At 59.9% G+C, this 23409-nt stretch overlaps 1 protein-coding gene across 4 annotated transcripts in view; it reads left to right on the top strand.

Annotated features, from left to right (window-relative positions):
* Positions 1-6692: 6692 nt before the first annotated feature.
* Positions 6693-23409, top strand: part of AHNAK2 (AHNAK nucleoprotein 2) — a 40593-nt gene continuing 23876 nt past the window's right edge. Inside the window, exon 1 of one of the 4 annotated variants that reach the window (XM_054447793.2) lies at positions 6693-6933. In XM_054447793.2, coding sequence (XP_054303768.2) covers positions 6879-6933 — 55 coding nt within the window. In that variant the 5' untranslated portion in view covers positions 6693-6878. Of the gene's footprint in view, positions 6934-14244; positions 14610-22560; positions 22623-23409 lie in introns of those variants that run through there. The other 3 variants (XM_054447795.2, XM_054447794.2, XM_063652092.1) reach the window with 3 other exon arrangements.

The following is a 23409-nucleotide window of genomic DNA, read 5'->3' as shown; positions in this document are numbered from 1 at the left end:
TTCACCGTGTTAGCCAGGATGGTCTCGATCTCCTGACCTCGTGATCCACCCGCCTCGGCCTCCCAAATGCTGGGATTACAGGCTTGAGCCACTGTGCCTGGCCCTAGAGTGGTTCTTTCTTCCTCACGACGAACTCCCCAGGTCCGTCCCAGCGCACCCGTCACCCGCAGCCCCTTCTCCCGGCGCCCCGCAGCCTAACTTGCCGCGCCGCGGACCCCTCTGTGGTGCAGCTGAGCGACGGCCCCTCAGGACCCCACCTCTCCCTGGCGAGAGCCAAGTCTGTCTTGCTGACTCCTGAATCCCAAAACCTCACCCGCGCCTAACTCGTCCCCATTCCTGGGGGAAGGAGCGGCGGGGAGGCTCCACCCCTCCCTCGCAGGCCCCACGGAGTGCTCCTCTCCTTTGTCACCAGCCAGACCAGGGCAGAGCAGGGCTGGCGGAAAGCCCCTCTCCAGCCACTGGACGACCAAGGAGCTAGGCTGGCCTCTGCCAGCTCCCCTCCGGGCTTCCAGGCCTTCTGCCATCTGCCCTGACCCCCAAACTCAAGGAGTCAACCTTGACTCCATCTCCTCCCTGGCCTTCCCAGACTGGCCCCCATCACCGCCTCCTCTGGGTAAGGGGAGGGCCTGGCCCTGGTGAAGCCCTGAACCATGCCACCTGCTGTCCACCTCCTATCTACCTCAGGCTCGCTTTTCTCCCACCCTGGGGCCTGGGGCCCTGCCTGGACTCTGTCCTTGCTTGAATCACCCCTTCCCTCCCTGGTCCTTCTCAGCCAAGCTACAGAACAATTTAATTTTACAAATGACAAGATGACATCATTCTCTGCACCTTAGACCCAGCCTCCTGTCTCCGCTCCTTCCTGAGGGGCAGAGCAGCCAGGCCATGCAGTATGGAAGCTCTTTGGTCAGACCGTCCAGGACTGGACCTTGGCTTGGCCACCCCAGCACCGCAGTGACCCTAAGGATGGTGATCAGGAGCTGGCTGGGTTTGTAGACCAGGCCTGGGCCTGTCTTGCCAGCTTAAGGGCAGTGCCCGTTCCCACTGCTGCCCCTCATCCACTGCACAGTCCTTGCCGTCCTTGAGGCCCAGAGAGCTGGGAGGGGGGCAGGAGGAGTGTTGTTCTTGTGTACAGGTGGGGAAACTGAGGCCCCGCCCCAAAGGCCTGCATGAGAAGCAGAGCTGGGACAAGAGCTCCTCTCCTGGTTCTCTGCAATTCCCCACCCCCGTCTGGGCTTCAGCTTCCATGTGAAGTGCGTGGGGAGCATGGTACCCCCAGGATGGTTGGAGGATAAAAATGACCCATATGGGTTGAAGAGCTGGTGTGGCAGCTGGACAGGGCCCCACAGAGATGTCCACATCCTAATCCCTGGAACCTGTGGATATGTGACCTCACAGGGTCAAAGACACTTTCTAGATGGGCTTAAATTAAGGCTCTTGAGAGGAGGAGTGGAGCCTGGATGATGCGTGTAATCACAAAGGTCCTGAGAAGGAAGCAGGAAGGTCAGAGTCAGAGAGGAGACGCAAAGATGGAAGCACAGCCGGAGTGATACGAGACTGCAGATGCCTCTGGAGGCTGAAAGGACCAGGAAACAAACAGATCTCCCCTGAAGCCTCCAGAAGGCACACCGTCCTGCCCACACCTAGAACTGGAGTTGATAAATGCGCACATGCTGTTTTCAACCACTGTGCTGGTGGTATTTTGTTATGGCAGCAGCAGGGAACTAATATGCCTGAGTGACCCCTTGTAACCCACTGAGAAGTGCTGCCTCGGGGAAGCCAAGGTGCAGAGGAAATGGCAGTGGCAACCTTGACATCAGGTGCCCAACCCTGGTTGCAGGAGGAGGTGGGGGCAGCCCAGGTGGCTGCTAGGCCGCCGCTGGCTTCTTGGGCCAGCTTCTGGGCAGACCATCCTGCTTCATGGCACAGCCTGAAAGGCACGAGCTGAGGATAAGGCTTCCAGGTTGGCGATCGGAGCAGGCACTGCTCAAATTGAATTGGCCCAGCTGCTAGGGGAGACTGGGCCAGAGAGGGTGGGTTCCCATTAAAGCCTGGGTGTGAGGGACATTAGCCATGACTCCCGAGGGCCATGGAGGGGGCAGGTGGAGTGTGGTTGGGACGAGGAGCCCATGTGGCCCTCCCAGGACCTCTCCAGCCACCTCGGTCCACCCTGAGCCCCAGCCCTGCTCAATGGGTGTGTGGGGAGCACCTCCCCTTCTGCAGAGGAGCCAAGCTTTCCTACCCTAGTCTCAGGAGGAAGGGGCCAGCCTGGGTCCTGGGGCAAGTGCCACCTACGCACAGAGCCCCACAGTCACCTTGGGATCTCCCAGCATCACCTGATGAGCAAGGACTGGCTGGGGAGGGGTCCCCGGAAGCACCCAGGCATCCTGGTCCTCTGGGATCCTCAGCCCCAAGTCCCTAGGGCAAGTTGGGGAGTGTGCCTGTCCTCACCTCCGGCAGCAGGAATGGCAGGGCTTGCAGGCGGCAGCATGGGAACCTGCTGCTGCTCAGATCCCAGGCTAGCCCACATGGACTGCTGAGCCAGAGAGCCTGATGAAGACATGGGTTGAAAGAAACCCATCCGAGTGGAACGATGGCAGCACCCTGACATGCCCCACTACTGCCAATTTCCTGATCCCAGCTGTGTGGGTGCAGAGGAAGTGGACCTGGGGACAATACCCAGGCCTGAAATGGGCACCCGGCTTTGGGGGAGAGTGAGGCGGTTAGAGGTCAGGAGTCAGTGTGGTCAGGCAACAGTGGGAGGCAGGGTGGACAAGTGTCCCCCACCTGGTCACAGGGGTCTTCCCCCATCATCTCCGTATAAAAGACTGAGCAGGGGCAGGCGGCAGCTGAGACAGTCCTAGATGCTCCCACCTCACCCTGCACCCCTCCATCTGGGCACGAGGCTGGGCTGGATGCAAGGCTGTGGCTGGGGCGGGGCAGGGACCACAGCAGAGCTATTTTTGCTTATGTTGCTGCAGCTGCCGCAGCAAGCATCAATCATTGATGCTGTGGGCATCCCTGCCTGCAGAGGATGGAGGCAAGCAGCGCCAGTCAGGCTATGGGGGCAGGGCAGCGGCTTTGCTGATGGTCAGGGCCTGGGGAACCTCGGCTCCTCACCCAGGCCCCGCCAGGGCTTGCACCCCAGGCCCTGGCACCCAGCCTCAGGAAGGCTGTGGGCAACCAGTGGGCTGGGCCAGTGTCCCCATCTCAGTGGTCCAGGGAGGAGGTGGAGGCTGTGTGCACAGGACAGAGCATGCGACGCCCTCTCCCTGGGGGTGACACCTACAGCAGGTGTGGGGCCTTGTATGTGCTAGAGGTGGCTGTGAGTTGGGCTTGTGTCCAAGGATGCTGTGGGTGGGGGCATGAATTCCTCAGCCCAGGCCCGCTTCTGTGGTCCTCCCTAGCTGGGCATCTGTCCTCAGAGGGGCACATGGGGAGGAGACTGGAGCTGGGCGTGATGACAAGAGCACAGGCTTCAGCTGGCGGGGAGGGACCGGGATGGGGGCTGGCAGCCCCTCTCATCTTCTCCCCTGCTGCCACAGCTGTGACCCTGGAGCCCTGTTTCAGCTGCTGAGGCCCTGGTGGGCGGGAGGAGGGATTCTGGCTGGCCCCCGGGGAGCCAGTCCTCAACTGCACATAGCCGCAGCCTGCCTGTTTGTAGGGGTACACTGCCCAAGTTGCAGGCCCTCTCAGTGGCATCTGGAGTGAGATAGAGCTCTCAGGACCCCAGGTTCCCCGAGGTGGGGAAGCTCTCTGGACAGACACCCCAAGGTGTCTTACTCAGAACACTGTCAGCTTAACCCTCAAGCTAGGAGAAGACCCCCAGAAGGAGAGTGGGAGGGGCAGTCCCCCGCTCCCCGACAGTCACAATCAGACCGCGGCCCCAGCACTCAGGGCCACTGCAGAGAGACACCAGCCCTCTGTCTCAGAATGGGCAGGAGAAGGGAGGGACGGCCTCCGGGTGGAGCAGGCCCTGCCCAGACTCCATCCTGAATTCTGGGGCCACAGGGGAGCACGGCGCAGCTGCGTGTGTGTGTCTCTGCCTACCTTGGAAGTGGGCAGCCCCGTGCAGGGCAGAGGCGAAGTTCCTGGACCTGGGCAGCCATGGTTGGTTCTGGGACCATTTCTTAGCCAGGGGTGGACAGGCCCAGTGGACACAGCTAGGGGAAGATCTCAGCCACCCCATGCTGAGGGGCAGGACCAGGGCAAAGTCCTCCCAAGTGTGGGGTCCCCACACTCCCGTGACGCCACGCTGAACTTGCGCTCTCACTCGGCCCCCACCAAGATGGCCTGGAGAGTTCTCTCATCTTGCTGAAGGAAAACAGAGGCAGGGGCAGCAGGTAGTAGCCCAGGGACAGGAACATGTCGGGGGCAGCCCCGGCTTCCCCACCCAGGGCTCCATCCTCACCCATCCTGCAAAGCCAGGGGGAGTCCCCATAGCCCTGTGCAGATCATGCCAGACAATCAGGAGAGGGGCCAGTTCATTTGGATGGGGACGCAGGAGGCCACATGACTTTGTATGCACCCGGGCACCCTAGTGGCTCTCTCCCTGTGCCCAGGGAGTAACTGATTCCAGGTTAGCAGAGCAGGGTGGGCTCCTGGGGAGGGAGGTTAGTGCAGGGCCTCTGGACCCCAGGCAACACTGCTCAGCCCTGAAAGAAGGACACTGCGAGGGGGTGGGGTAAGACCTGCGCCAGGTCCCCACATGAGGGAAAAGGTTGTGCCCATCATGCCTGGGCTCATTGGCAGGAGGCTGCCAGGGCCTCTTCCCGGCAGTGGCTCTGGCGTCCGTCTGACCTGCTGCTGGATGGCTGCCCGGTGGCTGCAGCGCGGCTAACGGGAACTGTCTAGAGTGAGTCATCGTGCCCGGGTGGCTCACCTGGGCCCACTAGCTGTGCGTGGTCTCCAAATGAGCCCAGGAATGCGTGTGCCCCTGTGTGTATGTGTACACGTGCATGGGTCTGTATCCTGGTGTGGGTGTTCATGCATGCAGGCCTGAGTGTATCAAATATCCCAGGTGGCCTCTGTCTGTGTCTTGGTGAGTTTGTGATCTTGTCTATGAGTGTCTGTGTCTGCCTGGCCCTTCCGGTATAGCCTGGCCTCTTCCCACCCCAGGAAAAGGTGTCCGTGTGTGTGTGTGTGTGTGTATGACAGAGCATGTGTGTTTGTGTGTGTCTCTATGTGTGAGTATGTGTCTGTGTGTCTCTGTGTCTGTGTCTGTGTGTGAGTGTGCCTCTGTGTGTACCTGTGTATGTATCTGTGTGTCTGTGTCTCTGTCCATGTGTGTCTGTGTGTCTCTGTGTGTATGTATGTGTGTGCGTATCCGTATGTGTGTCCGTGTGTGTGTGTCGGTGTATGTGTGTGTGTGTGTCCCCGCATCTGACCCACACCACTGGACACTGCCAGGCAGCTCCTCATGGAGGTGGCGGTCCTCTCCTGGGTCTCTTCCAGCCCTGCCTCCCCCCACAATCCCTGCAGAACTCCACTCCTTCTGGGGTGTGCCCGGCTCGGGTCTACACCAGGCCAGGCGTCACCAAACTCTTAGAACTCCCTTGGGCCCCTGCCCTCCCTGTCCACACCCCCAGGTGTGCTGCCTCTGTGTGGTGCCCAAGCTAGATCCCAGGGAGGCTCCCACCCTCTGCACTCTGATCCTCACCAAGTCCCCTCTGCCTGAATATCTTTTCACTCTCTCCCACACCATGGCCCTGGTTCCACTGCTCCTGTTTCCAGCTGTGCCCCATGCCAACACCCCAGCCACCTGCGCAGTCTTTCCTCAGCTCTCACCACGCTCAGAGACCCTGCTTGGAGCCTTAGGTGACACCTCCTACCGACAAGACCCCCCCTCAGCCGCCTTGCTGCCCTGTCCCCGCCCACTGGGCCTGACTTTCAACCCCAGCCCTTTTGCCCCCATTCTCTGCACGCAGGCTACTCTGTCCCCTCTCTCCAGAACACTCTTCCTACACTGCCTGGCACATGCCTCACCCCTAAGGTCCCAGCTTACACTGTCAGGAGCCTTCCAGGACCCCCGTTCCCCCGCCCCCAGGGCAGTGCCGCCCTGCAGAACGCCTCATCCTTACAGGCTTGATTGTGTCTACACCAGACCTGGAGCCCCTGGGGCAGGGCCAGTGGGGTGCTGGTTGCCGCTGTGTCCTAGGCCCTAGGCTCTTGACAAGAATCAGCAGAAAGGATGACTCTGGGCGGGGTTCTGGCTCCAGGACGGCCCCTAGCGCTGGACGCTCCCGCACGCAGCGCCCACCCCACAGCCCTGCCCGGGGCGCCCTGTTCCCGCTGCACGCTCTCAGCCGCGTCCTCGTATCTGCCACCCACCAGCCCCTGCAGAATTCTATCTTGTCCTTATGCTGCCAGATCACCTCCTGCGGTGCCCGCGACCACTGTTGTCCCCGCAGGCTGCCCCCAACCCCAGCTTGTGACTAAAGTGTCTGTCTCCCCCGGAATGGGAGGTGAAGACAGCGGCAAGTCCAGGGGCCTCCGTGCGGGGATCCAGAGGTCGCTCCCTGGCGGGAGTCCAAAGTTAATTCTGCGGACGCGACAGGCGGGCCGGGGGCGCGGGGTGGGGCGGGGCCTGGCCGGGAGGGGCGGGGCCGCGGCGGCGGCAGCCAATGGGCTGAATGAGGCCGGCGGCACCGCCCGCGAGCGCGCTCCGCAGTGGCCCGGCAGGGCTGGGCGGAGCCGGGCGGGGTCCTCGCTGAGCGGCTGGGTAGTCTGGCGCGCGGTGTCCGCAGTCCGAGGTCGGCCGCCCGCGGCAGCGCAGAGCAGCCGGGCAGAGCGCGGCTCCCGCCCGCCCGCCCGGTGCGCCGGAGCCGGGACCAGCGACTGGACGCGACGGGCCGCCAGGCCTGCACCGCCTGGCCGCCGCGATGTGCGACTGCTTCCACATGGTGCTGCCCACCTGGCCCGGAACCCCCGGCAGCGGTGCGCCCCTCCCCGCCTGCAGCCCGCTCCCCTGGGGCGGGTGGGCTACGCGCGAGGGCGCGCGCCGGGGCGTGTCCAGGGGCGCGCAGTGCGGGCCTTGGGGGCGGGGGACTCGGGGACGCCTGCGGGACTCGCGCGTGGTTCTGGGCCTTCCCGGCCGCTGGAGTCTCTTCTCCCGTGCCTCGCGTTCTACCTGTCCGCGGCTGTAGGTCCCTGCTCCTCTCCCAGCCTCTGAGGCTGTCTCTGTCGCTCACTGTTTCTCGGTGGCTGACTCGTCTCTGTCGCTCACTCCCTCTGTCACTCGCGGTCCCTGTCTGTCTCTCCTTCTCGCTCCTGCCCCACTCCTGGGACGCTGTCTGGTCGAGAGGCGGCCTCCTGGGAGGTGCCACCGCGCTCTGGAGCAGGGCTGGTGTCTGCAAGGGGCGTGAAAGCCGGGGCCGCCGGGACCCGGGGCACCTGCACCAGGCTTGCCCTCTCACCTGCTTTGGGGGAGAGCAGCCAGGCTGGTACAGGAGTCTGGGCTCTCCACTTTGGTCCAGGGCTTCCAGGCAGGGCTGGGCTGCGTCTACTGTGTGGCTGTGTGGTGGGGTCGCTGGCTAAGTGGAGGCTGTGGCAGGGCTAGGCCTGAGGTCTGGGGCCTGGTGAGGGGCCTGAATGGGGTCAAAGTCAGGCCACAGGGTCCCACAGTGCTGGGCAAGGGAAAGTGGTTGCTACCTACTGGCATGCCCCCAGGGATGGTCAGTAGCCTCCCTCTGAGCCGCAGGCTACAGAATGTGTACCTGCTGCTTTTTGTGTGTCTGTCCCTGCACTGGGCCTGGTTCCAGGGCCTGGGTGTCTCAGCATCTTGGAGGGCAGGGCTGGGGCGGGGGGCAGTCCCTTGGGCACTGGGTCTGTGCTGCTGCAGCTGACCACACCCAGGGCATTGGCAGTTACCGGCCAGGGGGTTGAGCTGGCTGGCACTGGTGCAGGCTGGACCCCACTCCTTGGGGAAAACAGGTCAATGCTGATGGTGCCCACAACGCTGCAGGTGCAGAGGGGTGCCCTTGGCCTGGGCATGCCCCCCAGCTGCAGCAGGCACTACCAAGGCCCCTGCTGTGGCCTGTCTGGTGCACACTTAGGGTGGGAGGCTTGTCTGAGGGGCTCCAGAGCAGGGAGGCCCCTACAGCACCTGCTTCACGGTGTCGCAGATGGGAGCCCAAGGTGTCTGGGCACAGCAGCGGGAGGATGATGGCTCCGGTGGGCTGGAGGCCCCTGGCCCCCTCCTCTTTCACTATGACTGGCCCTGCCCACATGGCTGCAGGTCGACCTCCTCAGAGGGAGAAAGGCAGGGCCCCCAGGCATGGGACCACTACCCTGCCCCCAGCTTCCCTGCACAGCCCTTCTGCTCTGCTTCCTCCTCACTCACGGGCACCCAGAGACTCCCAAGCTGCAGGGTCCAGGACCATCTCATCCACCCCCTGCCTCCACAGAGGCTTGTGCTAGCTTCGTGGTTCCCAGCCCGTCTGGGGCAGTCCCTCCCTGTGTCCAGCCTACGGAACCATCCGCTCTTCGGGAATAAGGTCAGTGGCTCTTGCTGGAGCTTTGGTAGGAGACTTGCAAGATCAGAGCCCTTGGGAGTTCTGTCCAGCACACCGGTTCCCAGACCCTCCCCAACGCTGCAGCCCAGGAATGTGCATTCCTGACAAGCACCCTGCCATCTACTGCCTTTCCCAGCCTGGATTTGGTCCAGGCCTTTTCCACCTGCAGTCCCCTCTCAGCAGGCTGGAGATGGGCGGACTCTCCCCTGCTCTCGTCTTCCTGTCTAGTCCAAACCTGCCCTCTGCCAGCCACACCAGGCACCAGCCCGGCAGGGAGCCATCTCCTGGGCGGCTTTTGTGCCGAGGCTGCCCCCTGGTGGCCATGCTGGGACCACCCCACAGAGCGCTGCCGACTGTAACACCAGCCAGTTCACTCCCAGTGGGCTCTGGGTGTCACACCCTTGCCTACTCCACGGGCAGGTTGCCTCTTTCCCAGGGGCAGAGCTGGGCTCCTGATAACTGGGGAAACAGGGAACCCCCACCTGGCCCTGGCCCCAGCCCTGCACCTGCTGCCCCGGCGTGGTCTGAGCACCTCCCACGACCCCCCCAGGAAAGCACCACCGTGTTGGGAAGGCCGCAGGTGGTGGTACCATGCGAAGATGTGTGTGTGGTCTCTTCTCTAGGGTGGCAGTCATGAGATGACTGGGCCCTTTCCCAAGAAGAGTGCAAAGCAGGGCAGCTGTGGAGGTGGTCTCGCTGTTCTGTGCCTCGCTGGTGCCCTCTTCAGGGCCTCGGGCTGCAAATGTGGGTCAGGACCTCACATTCGGGGACAGGAGTGATGCAGCTGCCTGTGCTGCTAGCTCCATGCAGCCAGGGATGCCGAGTGACAGCGCGGGCGGGCCTGTTGCCACCCTGGTGTCTCCCTGACTGGGTCGTCCACACTGGGGGAGGGCTGTATTCCCATTCTGCAGACAAGGACACTGAGGCTGGGGACAGTGAGGCAGTGACTCCCTGGGCTCTTAGGGGCCAGAGCAGAATGTCGCACGCTTTGGTCGGTGACATGCTGTTCTGACAGGTGCTGGCTCTGCCCTGCCCCACCAGGCAGGGTGACCGCAGGCAAAGGAGCCCCTCTGTAGCCGCTAGTGGCAGGAATGGGCCTTGAGGAGGAGGCAGCAGAGGGCATCCTGGACTGCCCTCCAGTGAGGTGGCCTCTCAGAAGCCACCGACAGTGATGCTATAAGTGTGTTCCTAACAACAACCCCAGCTCTTTCCCTGGTGGGGAAACGGAAGCTGGGCTGCCTGCTGGCCTCTGGCTCCTGCCCCAAGCCTCAGGCAGTACCCACCTGGTACAGCTCAGGGAAGGGGATGAGGCTCAGAAGTGGACAGGAGGGTCAAGCCCGCAGAGCCTCCAGTTCCAATGCCCCAGGAGCCCGCTCCCTCCCGGCCTTCTCCATGCCCAGGAAGCTGAGTGCCCACTCCCATCTGGGCTCATCGTGGCTGGGCCTACAACAGGAATGCCCTCATTGCCTTCTCTCCATTTGGCCAAGCTCTGTCCTGGGCTGGGCTAGGAGCTGCCTCTTCTGGGAAGCCCCCTGGGTTGCTGGGCTCACTCCCAGCTCTCCCTTAGACTCTGGCCCGCTCTGTATCCTTCCTCTTGTGACACCTATGCGGAAGGCCTCTGTGTTTCAGGCTCAGCTAGGGGCTGGCTTGGCCAGATGTGGAGAAGTATAGGTGCTGGGGAGGAAAGGCCCCCAAGCCCCAGCAAGTGGGGGGCACTGGCCATCTGGGGGTCCCTGCCACCCACTTCAGGAGTAAAATGCCACACTCTCCCAGCTTGGTCTTCCGGCTGGCAGAGGCAGACCCTGCACTCAGGGATGGTGTGAGCTGTGGGGGTGCTTCCCTGTCTGTCTGGCTGCCTGTTCACCCATCCTTCTGGGTCTCAAAGCCACCCCGTGAGCCCTGGGACTTGGGAGGTCATAGCTCAGCAGAGCAAGGATCCACCCACTGTTCAGTCAACAAATGTGAATCCCATTTTTGTGGCCAGTGCAGCCTTAGGGGGCACAGAAGGGCCAGAGAGGAACCCCTGGAGGACAACTGGCCCAATGGAGACCGGGACTGGCCACGAAAAAGAAGCGGAGGCAGAGCAGGAGGAGCTTGCAGAGGCTGAGGGCGAAGTCAGGGACCTGCAAGGTGTTCAACCCAGTGCATCTGGGACGGGGTGGGGTGAGGATGGAGAGGTGGCAGCGCCAGCTGCTGGAGGGAGGGCTTTGTCCTGAGGGCACCGGGGAGCCCCATAGGTCTTAGGGCAGTTTTGGTGGGAAGGAAGCTGCTCCGTGGGGGACGTGGAGGCCAGGTTAGCTAAGAGAGCTTAGCGGAGTCTTAACTGGGCACACAAGGAGGACGGGGCATGCTCCTCTGCTCCCCTCCACCCCCTCTAAGGGTGATGGGATCCCCGGCCACGCTGTGAGCTTGAGGGTGTCTCCACCAGGCCCCACCTGCACTCAGCCTGGGCCTCCACATTTCCCTTTATTTTTCTTTTTTTGGAAGTCATAGGCTGGCCGGGAGTCAAGGCCTTCCTTGCTCGGATAAATATTTAATAGTCAGAAGCACTTTCTAAAATGGAAACATGGAGCTGGGCCCAGGAGGCAGGGGGTGGGGAGGGGCTGGGACGGGAGGCGGTACTCCCCCATCCCCGCACCCCACAGAGGCCCGCAGAGGTTTTTGCAGCCACCGCCCTCCCCTGCCCTGCCAGCTCTGCTGCGCAGACTCGGACTTGCTGACCCAGTGTGTGCTTGTGAGGGTGGGAGTGGCATCGGGGCCTGCTCTCTGCAGAGCTCTTGGGAGGGACTCCTTCCTGCAGGGGTGGCAGTGGTGGGAGGCTAGGCAATTGCACAGGCTGTTCCAGGCAGGAGTCCGGAAAGGGATCTCAAGCCACACCCCTGCCTGGACGCTGCTGAGGGTATAGCCAAGCAGGGGCAGCTAGGGGTGCCCGGGATGTGGCAGGGGCGGGACACTTGGGGGAGCCTCACTGGGCTATGTCCGTGTGAGCCCTGCCGGCTGGAGGGGCTGTCAGGTGAGGGCGTGTGGGTGGGCAGGAGGCCCCATGACTCAGCCCAACTGGGTGGAGTTAAGGCCCCTTTGTTTAGGGCTACAGCCTTCGGTCCTCGGCCTGCTCCTGCTGCCTGGCAGGCCTGGCTTCTGGGTGAGCCAGCACCGCGGGCTCCTTGGTGACACATGCCCTGAGAATGCCGAGCTTCACGCCTTGGCCTCCTCCCGGCTGATTCACCATCCACTGCCCTGCCTGACCCCCGCCAGCAGCCGAGTTCCCATGGCGACTCCTAGCTGCTCCTGGGTCCTAGCAGCTCTCAGCCAGGACTAGCTGTGCAGTGTGCATCATGGGACATGCCGGATGGCCTAGGTCTCAGGGTCTGTGATGTGGTGGCTTAGCAGATGCCCTGCTTGCCGTCCCTCCAGCTGATCAGACACCTGCCTGACCACTGAGTCCCACCACGTGGTGCCAGGGGTCCGGTAGGTGGGGCCCCCGGGAACCGAGGCAGGTGGGCAAGGCCCTGCCCAGCACCCGCCTGCTGGTGGTCAAGTGTGCCTCTTTTGGGACTGGGTAGCAACAGGGGCAGGGTGTGAAGCGTGGCTCTCCAGCTCTTACCCTTCCCAGTGAGTGGCCCTGAGCCAGAGCCCAGGGCCTCCAGCCTGACCCCATCCCTTGCTGTGTGTCTGCACCGTGCTGTGGGCACCCACCGCCCGGGGCTCTGGAGCCGAGGGCTCGGTGCTGACTGCCTGGCGGGGGAGCAAGTCCAGGATCTGAGCTGGGAGGGTGCCCCAGGCAGAGCAAGTGGCACGTGCTTAGAGTCTGGAGAGGGCCTGGGGCGGGGTGTGGTGCGTTCCCATGGCTGTCCGCGTTGGTGAGGGTGCCCCAGGAGGAGATCTCGGTCATGTGTTCCAGGGCTTGGCGGACCACACTCGCCGCACTGCAGGGAGGGTCTGGGAAGGGCTTGCGCGGCCGGCGCTGTGGCCAGCTCTGCAGGGCACCTCCCTCTGGCTGCTGTGAGGTGGGCGTAGCTGGGGTGGGGGCCCCAGCAAAGGCTCTTTCGGGGGTCAGTGCTGTGTCTGGCGTGATGGCCCCGCTCTGTGCCAGCGTCTCCTTCCTGTCCCACTCCAGCCGGGCTGGGCCTCTAGGTACGGCGCTGACTCAGCCAGCCCTGCCCTGCCCTGCCTGGCTGAGTGTGGGTGTCAGGTGGTAAACAGGTAAACAGCGTTCCCAGGTGAGAGCTGTCTGGGAGTGTCCCTGGAGCAGACGTGGCCAGCTTTCCTGCCTCCGTGTGAATAGAGTCGTTTTCTATCTTTGTGGCCGTTAGGTTCTTGTGTCGGCCTTTTTAGGGTATTGCAATGCGGGGAGGCCCAGAAGGGGCCTGGGATCAGGTCCCCGCCTTTCAGGACTGAGGAGCCCCTGAGGCCTCTCCCACCCCATTTGCCAGCCAGTGCCCCTACCCTGGGGCTGGGACAGAGCCTTCCCCGCCCTCGCAGTCCTCTGGCCTACTTGGGGACCCCTTCTCTCTGTGCCCACCTCAGGCCACCCTGGCATCCCGTGGCGGGGGCAGCCCTCCCAGCCGCACCTTCCCACCTCTTCCCATGCCGCTGGGGCCTGGTGCAGGTGCAAGCCGTTCCATTGCTGACCTCCCAGGCCGGGTCTGACCCCTCACTGCCCCTGAGGCCTGGGCTGGGCCTCGGCTGTGCGGGCCTGCTCCAGACTGCCTGTTGGAGGCAGGTCCACACCCAGGCTACGGGCACAGGGCTGTCACCCTGGGATCCCAAGGGGGCTACACATAGCACAGCTGGTTGAGTCCTGCTGGAGCCTCCTGGCTGCCCAGAGCAAAGAGGAGTGGGGGCTAAGGGCCCGGGGTGCAGCAGGGTGAGGTGACCAGGAGGTGGGCCAGGCAGCTGGAGCTCTGGATAGTGGGGGACTTGGGGTCATGGGACTCAGGTGTTTCTCAGCCACCACTTGCATTGAAATGACTGGGAAGGATGGGAGGCTTGTTAAAAAAAAAACGCTAGGCCAGTGCGGAGGCTCACACCTGTAATCCCAGCAGTTTGGGAGGCTGAGGCAGAAAGATCACTTGAGCCCAGGAGTTTGAGACTAGCCTGGGCAATACAGGGAGACCTTGTCTCTACAAAAAATTTAAAAATTAGCCAGGCGTGCTGGTGTGTGCCTGCAGCCCCAGCCACTTGGGAGGCCAAGGCGGGAGGATCACCTGAGCCCATGCGTATGAGATCAGCCTAGACAATATAGTAGGATCCTATCTCTACAAAAACTTTTTAAAATTAGCCAGGTGTGGTGGCGCCACCTGGAGCCCCAGCCACTTGAGAGGCTGACACGGGAGGATGGTTTGAGTCCAGGAGTTTGAGGCTGCAGTGAGCCATGATCGCACCACTGCACTCCAGCCTGGGTGAGAGAGAGACCCTGTTTCAAAAAATGCTGGTTCCTGAGCCCCACCACACCCTGCTTACCAGATACCCTGGTGCTTCGAGGTGTGGCGGCCGCTGTGAGTTTGGGCTGAGCGGGCTGAAGGGAGGCTAGGGTCGGCTACCCTGGGGGCTCAGGCAGGTGGCAGATGACCAGGCCCCAAGGTCACTGGCCCAGTGGGCTCAGCCCTGCCCTTAGGCTATGCCTCTCCTCCCTTCTGGGCCAGCCTCTGTCCTGGCCCCCATAGGGAAACTGAGACACAGGGCTTGTGCAGAGCCTGCCTGGGAGGGACCTGCCTCAGGCCTGTGTCTGTCCACACTGCAGGACCTGGCGCACACTAAGGCACTCACCAGACTGGGCTGGCTGTGTGACTCAGAGCGGTCTGTTCTTCTGCAGTCAGCTGCTCAGGCTTGGGGGGGCACTCAGGGTGGGGTCCCCAGCTCCAAGAAGCTGAGTGAGTGTTGGGGGCTGGCCAGGCTCCTGGCCCATCAGGGGACCCGCCTACTCCCTCTGGTGGGATGCGGGGGTCCTGGCAGGGTCCAGAGCCAGCCCTAGGAGCAGGCGGAGGCGGGACAATAGAGGGAGGAGCTGTGGAGGGAAGAACCGGGCGTGGCAGGGGGAGGTGGCCAGTTGGGATCTTCACTTTTGGGCCAGTTGGGAGAGCGTCTGTAGCTTCCTTGGTAAGTGGCTCCTGTGCCCATGCCCGGACACCTGCTTGCCTCACTCTTCCGCGGGTCTGTGGGGGCCCGCAGGCCACCAGCAAGGGGGGCTGGAGGAACAGAGCTGGGCTAGGCATCCCGCTGACCTGCAGCTGACGGACGGGCAGGGGTGTTAGTTCACCGTGGCTCCAGCCAGGGCCAGCGGGCTGGGCAGGGATGTCAGGGAGAAAGCCCCGGGGCCCCTTCTCCTGGGTCCTGGTCCCTGGGGTGCCGGCGGAGCCCAGGCCATGCAAGGTGTGTGGCAGGACACCGAGCTGTGGGCCCTGGGCAGGTAGGGGACAGTGGCTCTTGTTTCCAAGGAGCCTGGGTGTGGGGGGAGGTGAATGCCAAGCGCACCTGCACTCAGGGCAGCTGCAGGTCTGCAAGTCCCCAAGGTGGGCGTGGGGCCTGGGGAAGGGTCCTCAGATGACCCTGTGCTTGCTTGGTGCACAGGGGCCCTGGGTGGCTGTGGAGGGTGGTTGCTTCCAAAGGCCAGGTTTACTCTCCTGGGGGTGCCCGAGGTGGGCTGTGGGGGCCTGGGGCAATGGGTAGCCCCATCACAGGGTCACACTGCCCTGGACGTCTGTGGGGCCGGCCTTTCAGCCCAGGGAAACTGGCTCAGGCTAGCCCGCCTGGGATGGATGGGAGCATGGGGCTGTTCCTTTTGGCTGCCAAATCCCTTGGAGAGGTGGCTCATGTGCTACCCTGTGCCTCAGTTTCTCCAGGAGCAGAAGGAGATGAACTGGGCCCACCTGCTGCCCTCCCATCCCCATCAACTGGCTCCCACCCTCAGACTTTTCCAGGAGATCTGACAAGCTCCTTCCTTTTTCCCATGCACTGCCTGCACTAGCATTTATTATGCACCTACTGTGTGCCAGGCTCTGAGTGCTTGGTGAGCAAAGTGTTCTGGGGACCAGGGAGCAGGCAGTGTCCAGAAGCCATGGCAGGGTGGCCAAGCTCAGTCTGTGAATTTGCCCAGCAGAGAAGACAGCCTGGGAAAGCCCAGAGAAAGAGAGCCTGTGGCCCAGGCAGGCACAGTGAGGGCTGGAGAGGCTGGGGATGTCGGCTAGGGCTAGAGCAGGCACGGAGAGGCTGCCAGGCCAGTCTGACCGATGGACGGCACCAGGGAGCTACGGAAGGTTGTTTTGGGAGAGGGTGATGTGAATAGCCTCACGGGTGCAGCTGGGCTGCAGTGGGGAATGGCTGCTGGATGGGCAAGGAGCCCAGCTCCCAGGTCTAGGGGACTGAGTCTGGCTTCCCGGCCCTCCTGCAGCCTTGGAAGCAGACACAGGCAGGAGCGAGAGCCTGAGCTCATCCCGAGAAAGTTATCTCAAGAAGCATCGGGGAGGGGCGGGGGATGTTGCTCAGGAAAGTCTGAAGGTCTCATGACAGTCAGCCCGCTTGGCACTTTCTTCATGAAGTTCCACGACTGGGTGAGGCCCAAGTGCGGCCGGCTGTGTGCGCCTGTGTCTGGGTGGGCACCGGGCTTCCAGCCCGAGGGCAGTGACTCCCACAGGGCTGCCGCCTCCATGGCCTCACTCTGGGGTGTCCATGGGTGTTCAGAGGGAGGAGCCCAGGCCAGACACACAAGTGCACACACGCCCTAGCACCTGAGCACGTTCATCCTGTGAGCACACACGTGTGCACACACACCTGCAAACCTGGAGTGGGCCATTCATTCCTCCCACCCAGAATGGACTTTTCTGGCCACTGGAGAGCCAGTCTCCTCCCTGCCAGCCCCCAGGGGCCTGGTGACTTGCAAATGCACCCAACCATGCCCTCCCACCTGGAGGCCAGAGATGGGGCCCTGGGGCTGCCAGTTTAGATGCAAACTTGGATTTTTGTTTAAGCAAAATCCACCTCTTCCCCCCACGGACCTGTTCTGGACCCTCCAAGAACTCTCATTTAGCTGGTGGCTGGTGGGAGTCCTCAATTTGGACCCAGCTGTGGAGCAGGGGTGCTGGTAAGCCTCTGCCGCACTCCCCAGCCTGTGTTCCTTCTCCCCTCCTGCTCCGCCCCTCCCCACCCCCGCACCCCGCCTCCCGGCCAGGATCTGCTCCTCCCCCAAACACACTTCCTGAGGCCCCGCCTGCTCAGGCCCTGCCCCAGAATAGTCCAGTTCTCGGGGAGGCAGCTTTTCTGGGCCAGGGTGGGTGTCCTCTGCGGCTTTCACTGTGGTGCCACCCCCACCTGCCCTGGCATGCAAGGGACTGACCTGGGTCCTGGGGTCCCTCCCCAAGGTTCAAGTTTTCACCCGCAGGAATGTTAATGGTAGTGTTGAGGCCAGGGCGCTGGGGGCCCGGGGAGTGCGAGAAGGGCATTGGGGAAGGAACCAGGTGCCAACAGCCTGACCAGCTGGGTCTGGCTCAGGCAAGTCACCTCCACATTCTCCTCTGTGAAGTGGGGCTTTGGTGACCGTCAACAAGCAGTGTCATGATTCAGATGATGGGGCCACTTGCAGAGCCTGTCTGGGAGAACCGGAGGCGGGGCGGGGCCGAGGCGGCCTCCCCTGCACTCTGGGGCCGAGGCGGGGCTTCCTCAGGACCTCGGGCCTGGGAGGCGGTGCTCTTGGTGGGGGACTGGGATACTGGGGGACTTCCTCTCTCTCCCCACTGGTGCGGGTCCGAGGCCGGTAGCCTGGCTGGGCAGCCTTATCCCGAGGCGGGCAGGATTTCCCCCTTCCTGTTTGTGTTCCTGGGCCAGGCTCCTGCCAGCCCAGCGGCTCGAGGGGTCCCCACTCCGCAGCTCTGTGGCCAGAGGCGGGTCTGCCGCTCGCTGAGCCTCTGCACTCCATCCCCACCACAGGCAGCGTAGGAACAGCCGCTCCCAGTGCAGTGGCTGAGGGTGGGGCTGGGGACTGTCCCGCGTGGGCCAGCGGCAGGACCAGGCATGAGGGCCAGCAGGAGCAGGGCTGGTCACGTCTCCTCCTCCTTCCCCCACGCAGGTTCCCAGCACAGGGTGTGCCCAGGGCTTGCTGTCGACACCCTCCCTCACTGGCCCCAACACCCACAAGACTACCCTGGAGAGATTTGGGAGTGCAGCCGGCTGTGCCCAGCTTAGGGGCCCTTGACCGTGGTGCCCACCCCCAGCCCAGCAGACCTGTGTTTCCCTGCCTGGCGAGTCCCTTCTCCGAGGAGTTGCCCTTCTGACCCTTTCTTGGGCCTCACGGCAGCTGCCCCCCACCCCCAACCCATCCAGGCTCCTGCCTGCTGGGTGGGGCTTTTTGGCTGGGGAGGCTGCGGAGGGAGCGGGAGGCGGCTGGGTTTCTGGGCAGCCTCAGAACACCTGCCCCACCCTGAGTGCTGGGCAGGGCCTGGGACACCCGGTCTCCGAGGCAGTGGAGCCCCTCCCCACTCATGACCCCAGCTCCACCTGCTGGCAGGGGAGCAGCTGTGGGCCAAGTGACCCAGGGACCCTCCTCTGCCCCCAGCCCTGCTAGGTAGTTGCCCCAGCTCCACACCTACTGGCTGGGTCCCCTTGGGTAAGTGGCTCCCCTCTCCCAGCCTCAGTTTTCACATATGTTACCCATCTTGGGGATTGAGGGGCAGGGTCTGGGCAGAGCAGGAAGGGAAACTGAGGCCAGAGAGTGGCTTACCTGCCATTGCCCTTGGCTTAGCGGTGGGCAGGCTCTGGCCAGATTCTTGTCCCTTTCCTTGGCACCGCCCCGTCCCACGAATTTGCTGTGGGTTTGGTGTGGCTGGAGCTCCAGGCAGCTCCAGAGGGGTCGGGGTGGCCCCAGCTGGTGGTCCCTCAGGGTTGTGGGGTGCACTGGGGAGCCCTGGCAGGGCCGTGTGGAGGGAGTGGCAGGGGCAGGCGGGCAAGGAGTGGAGGGTTTGGCAGCCATCTGGGAGGCAGAGCGGTGGGGCTGGCCAAGGTCTGTCTGTGCAGGTTGGGGGTGCGTCAGGTGGTGGGGCAGTGTCTGAATGCCAAGGTGAGTGAGATGGGTCCAGGTGGCCAGGACAGAGCTGTGCAGAAGGGAGACAGGGCCTTGCCCCTTCACTGCCTGGTTAGGGAGAAGGGGCCTGTGGAGGAGATCGCGCCATGGGGTTGCCAGGGGTACAATTCTTGGGCTGACACCTTGCGCAAGGCTGGTCTGGCAGGTGGGGGAAACGGAAGTTGTGGCTCTGCTGGGAGGTCATGGAGGCCTGGGGTCTGGGGCTGGCCACCTGAGCAGTAGGAAGGTGGCGGGGGCGGGATGATGTGGGGATGAGTGTTGATGCCTCCTGGCACTGACCCAGCCCTGCCTGCCCTCACCTCCTGCCCTTCTCTTCCTTCGCTTGAGAGAACCTCCTCCAGGAGACGCCATCCTCCAGCCCTGCCAGGCCTGAGACCAGAGCCAGAGGGGACCTGGGCTGTAGGGCAAGGAAAGGCCTGTGAAGCAGCGAGGGAGCGGCAGGGGCCTGCGCAGGCAGAGGTGGTCTCGGGATGAGCAGGCATGGCCCTGGGGGTGCCTCTGCGGGAGCAGTGTCTGTAGCCCAGCAACCTCCAGTCAGGGCAGGCAGGGTGGTCCACGTATCCATGAGGGAATGAAAGCTCAGAGAGGGGATGAGCTTGCTCAGGGCCACACGGCACATTGGCCAGAGCAGCAGCCAGACCTAGACTACTGCCGGGACTGGGCCTCCCCATCTCTCTTCATGGGACAGTCCCCAAGGCCAGGACACCTACTGCAGGGGACAGGGAGCAGCTGGTCCCGGAGGCCAGAACACCACCCCAAAGGATAGGGACATGCTCCTTCCCAATCAGTGTCCTACCAGCAACTGGGTCTGGGGCAGAGATGGGGGCCTTAGGTCTGAGACCCTCCTCGTCACTGCAGGAGGGAGGCCCTGGAGCCCAGGCCAGGGCGCCAGAGTTGGTGTAAGATTGGTACTGTTTCTTCTTGGAATATTTAGAGTATAATTCGGAGTGGGGAATATTTAGAGTATAATTCGGAGTTCTTTTTGTGGGATGGTTTTAAATAAGGGATTTGATTTTTTCTTTTTCTTTATTTTTTTTTGAGACAGAGTTTTGCTTTTGTTGCCCAGGCTGGAGTGCAATGGCGTGATCTTGGCTCACTGCAACCTCTGCCTTCTGGGTTCAAGTGATTCTCCTGCCTCAGCCTCCCGAGTAGCTGGGATTGCAGGTGCCCGCCACCATGCCCAGCTAATTTTTGTATTTTTAGTAGAGATGGGGTTTCACCATGTTGATTTTTAAATCGTTACAAAACTACTTGGATTATCCATCAGGGGCGTCCTATCTTTTGGCCTCCCTGGGCCTCATTGGAAGAAGAAGAATTGTCTTGGGTCACACATAAAATACACTAATGATAGCTGATGAGCTAAAAGAAACAATTGCAAAGAATATAATAAAGTTTTAGGAAGTTTATGAATTTGTGTCAAGCCGTATTCAAAGCTGTCCTGGGCCACATGCGGCCTATGGGCCCTGGGTTGGACGAGTTTGGTTCTTCTTGTGGGTTTTCTAGGAATATATGCAATCAATCTAAATTTTCAGATTTATTAGTGTAAAGTTTATAATTGTGTTTGATTTTATATAGAATTCTAAAATTTTTTATGGAGAAAGGGTACAAACCATGGCACACCCAAGTAATTAGTCCTCTCCAGGAGACCCTGTCTGCCCGCTCCCCCTGGCGACTTCAGCCCTAGGTGTCCTGAGCCTGACTGTGAGCTGGATGTGACGGGCTCCCCCGGTACGAGCGCTTTTTATATCTAGCTTCTTTATTTCAACCTTGTGTTTGTGAACTTCATCCACGCTGCACGTAGGCACAGTTTATACCATATACTGTTCCATTGGACAAATACCTCACTTTTTTTTTTTATTCTACTGTTGATGGACATTTGAATCTCTAGTTTCTGGGTGCTGCAAATTATACTGAGATGGATGTTCCTGCAACCATCTTTTGAGGGACATATGTGTGCATATTTCTTGGCTCTGCCCCTGGCTATGAGTTGCTGGGCCACAGGGTAAGGCGTGTCAGGCTTTGATAGACTCTACCAGGCTGTTTCCAAGTGGTTGTGCCAGCTCACCCCCAACCCACACCAGGACGGAGTTCCGGCTTCCCCAGGTCTTGTCTCCAGGTGGTCCCCCTCGACTTTTCCATTTCAGCCATTCTCCTGGGAGGATATGGCACCTCGTAGTTTTGTTGGCATTGCCCAGATGACTAGAAATGCTGGCCATCTTTCCATATACTAATCGGCTGGTTGAATATCCTCTTCTATGAGCTAACTTTCCAGTGTTTTCTTGCCCATGTTTCTATCAGGTTGTTTGTCTTTTGGTTTGCAAGGATTCTTTGTGCATTCTGGGTTGGAGGCCTTTGCTTGGTAAATGTATTGCAGGTGTCTTCGCCCAATCTGTGTTTTGGGCAAAGATAGCTGCAATTTATCGATTTCATTTCCTTTGGATATATACCCAGTAGTGGGACTGCTGGATCAAATGGTAGTTCTATTTTTAATTTTTTGAGGAACCATCCATAGTGTTTTCTATCATGGCTATACTAAGTTACATTTCATGCCTTTAGTGGTGTTTTTTGATGAACAGAAGCTCTAATTCTTTTTTCTTTTCTTTCTTTTTTTTTTTTTGAGATGGAGTCTCGCTGTGTTGCCCAGGCTGGAGTTCAGTGGCATAATCTCGGCTCACTGCATGCTCCGCCTCCCGGGTTCACACCATTCTCCTGCCTCAGCCTCCCGAGTAGCTGGGACTACAGGCACCTGCCACTACGCCCGGCTAATTTTTTGTATTTTTAGTAGAGACAGGGTTTCACTGTGTTAGCCAGGATGGTCTCGATCTCCTGACCTCATGATCCACCCGCCTCGGCCTCCCAAAGTGTTGGGATTACAGGCGTGAGCCACTGCGCCCGGCCAGAAGCTCTTAATTTTAATATAGACCAATATCTGTCATTTTTTGGTGTGTTCTGTTTAAGAATTTTTCCCCTACTCCAAAAGTAATTTCTATTTATTTTCTAGAAGTTTTATTGTTAAGCCTTTAATTTTGGATCTGTAATCCACATGAAATTAATTTTCTCTGGCTGAGGTGGGGCGAAGATTAATGTTTTTCATATGGATATCCAATGGATCCCAGGCCATTTATTGAACAGGTCATCACAGCTTTGTGTATGTGTGTCTGTTTCTGGGATCTCTGTTCTGTTCCATTGGTCTTGATTTGCATTTTCCTGATGACTGAAAATGTTGAGCATCTTTTCTTGTACTTATTGAACACTCGTACATCTTCTTTTGTGAAATGTCTGTTCAAATCTTCTGCCCATTTTTAGTTGAGCTTTTTGTCTTCTGTTGAGTTGTACACGGGCTCCATGCAAGTCCTTTGCCAGATCCATTCACTGCCTTTTCATTTTCTGAGGAAAATGAAAGCTCTTAAGGCTAGTGTTTTAAATTATGAGAACTTAAATATATCAGTTTTCGTTCTATGATCCTTACCTTCTGTGTCCTAAGAAAACTTTGCTGCTCTCAAGGTGGTAAAGAAGTTATCCTATATTTTCTTCTAGAAGTTTTATAGTTTTTGGTTTTACATTTCCCTCTATGATTCATTTCGAATTCATTTTCATGAGTGATGGTATGGAAGGGTCCAGGTTTATTGGTTTCCCAGTAAATACCCAGCTGTTTCAGGACCATTCGGTGAAAAGACTTTGCTTTCTATTGGAATAACTGGGCTGCTTTGACAAGAATTTGGCCGGGCATGGTGGCTCACGCCTGTACTTTGGGAGGCCAAGGCAGGTGGATCACTTGAGGCCAGGAGTTCAAGACAAGCCTGGGCAACATGGTGAAACCCCATCTGTACTAAAAGTACCAAAAAAAAAAAATTAGTGAGGCATGATGGCGCATGCCTGTAATCCCAGCTACTCGGGAGGATGAGGCACCAGAAACGCTTGAACCCAGGAGGCAGAAGTTGCTGTGAGCTGAGATTGTGCCACTGCATTCCAGCCTGAGCGACAGAGTGAGACCCTGTCTCAAAACAAAACAAACAAACAAACAAGAATTAATTGGCCATGTAAGTGTGGGGCTGTTCTGGACTTTGTTTTCTGTTCACTGATTTGTGTTTCTGCCACACTGTCTTGATTCCACTGGGGGTCAGAGAAGAGAACTAGGATGACTGAAGTTATTTTAAATTTGTCGAGACAGGTTTCTGAGCCAGCATGGGGCCTGTCTCAGTGACTGTCCCCTGTGCACCTGAGAGCAGCATGCACCGGCTGCTGTCAGGAGTGTTCTCCCAGTGCCAGTTTGGTCTCGTTGGTTGATGGGTGCTTCAAGTGTTTTGTATCTTCCCCTATTCTACTTTGTATGGTTATCATTTCCTAAGAGTGCTAAAATCTCCTATTGTATAATAATTGTGGATTTGTTTATTTCTCCTTTCAGTTTTGCCAGTTTTTACTGCAGTGTTTCAAAAAAGAGATCTGGGTGTTTTTTGGTTTGTTTGTTTTTTGAGACAGGGTCTTGCTCTGCTGCCCCGGCTGGAGTGCAGTGGCACGAGCTCGGCTCACTGCAGCCTTAACTTCCTGGGCTCAAGTGATCCTCCCACTTCAGCCTCCCGAGTAGCTGGGACTACAGATGTGCACCACCATGCATGGCTAATTTTTAAATATTTTCTAGAGATGAGGTCTCACTGTGTTGCCCAGGCTAGTCTCAAACTCCTGGCCTCAAGTGATCCTCCTGCCTCGGTCTCCTAAAGTGCTGGGATTACGGCACAAGCCACTGTGCCCAGCCTAGTATTCCATTTTGGTTCCACTATTGGCTTATTACCTATACATCTTTTTATTTTTTTAATGGTTGCATTATGG

The sequence above is a fragment of the Pongo pygmaeus genome, chromosome 15 (assembly GCF_028885625.2).
Source record: "Pongo pygmaeus isolate AG05252 chromosome 15, NHGRI_mPonPyg2-v2.0_pri, whole genome shotgun sequence".
Lineage (NCBI taxonomy): Eukaryota > Metazoa > Chordata > Mammalia > Primates > Hominidae > Pongo > Pongo pygmaeus.
The sequence above is the reverse complement of the archived record's forward strand: the minus strand, read 5'-3'. Positions and strand labels throughout refer to the sequence as shown.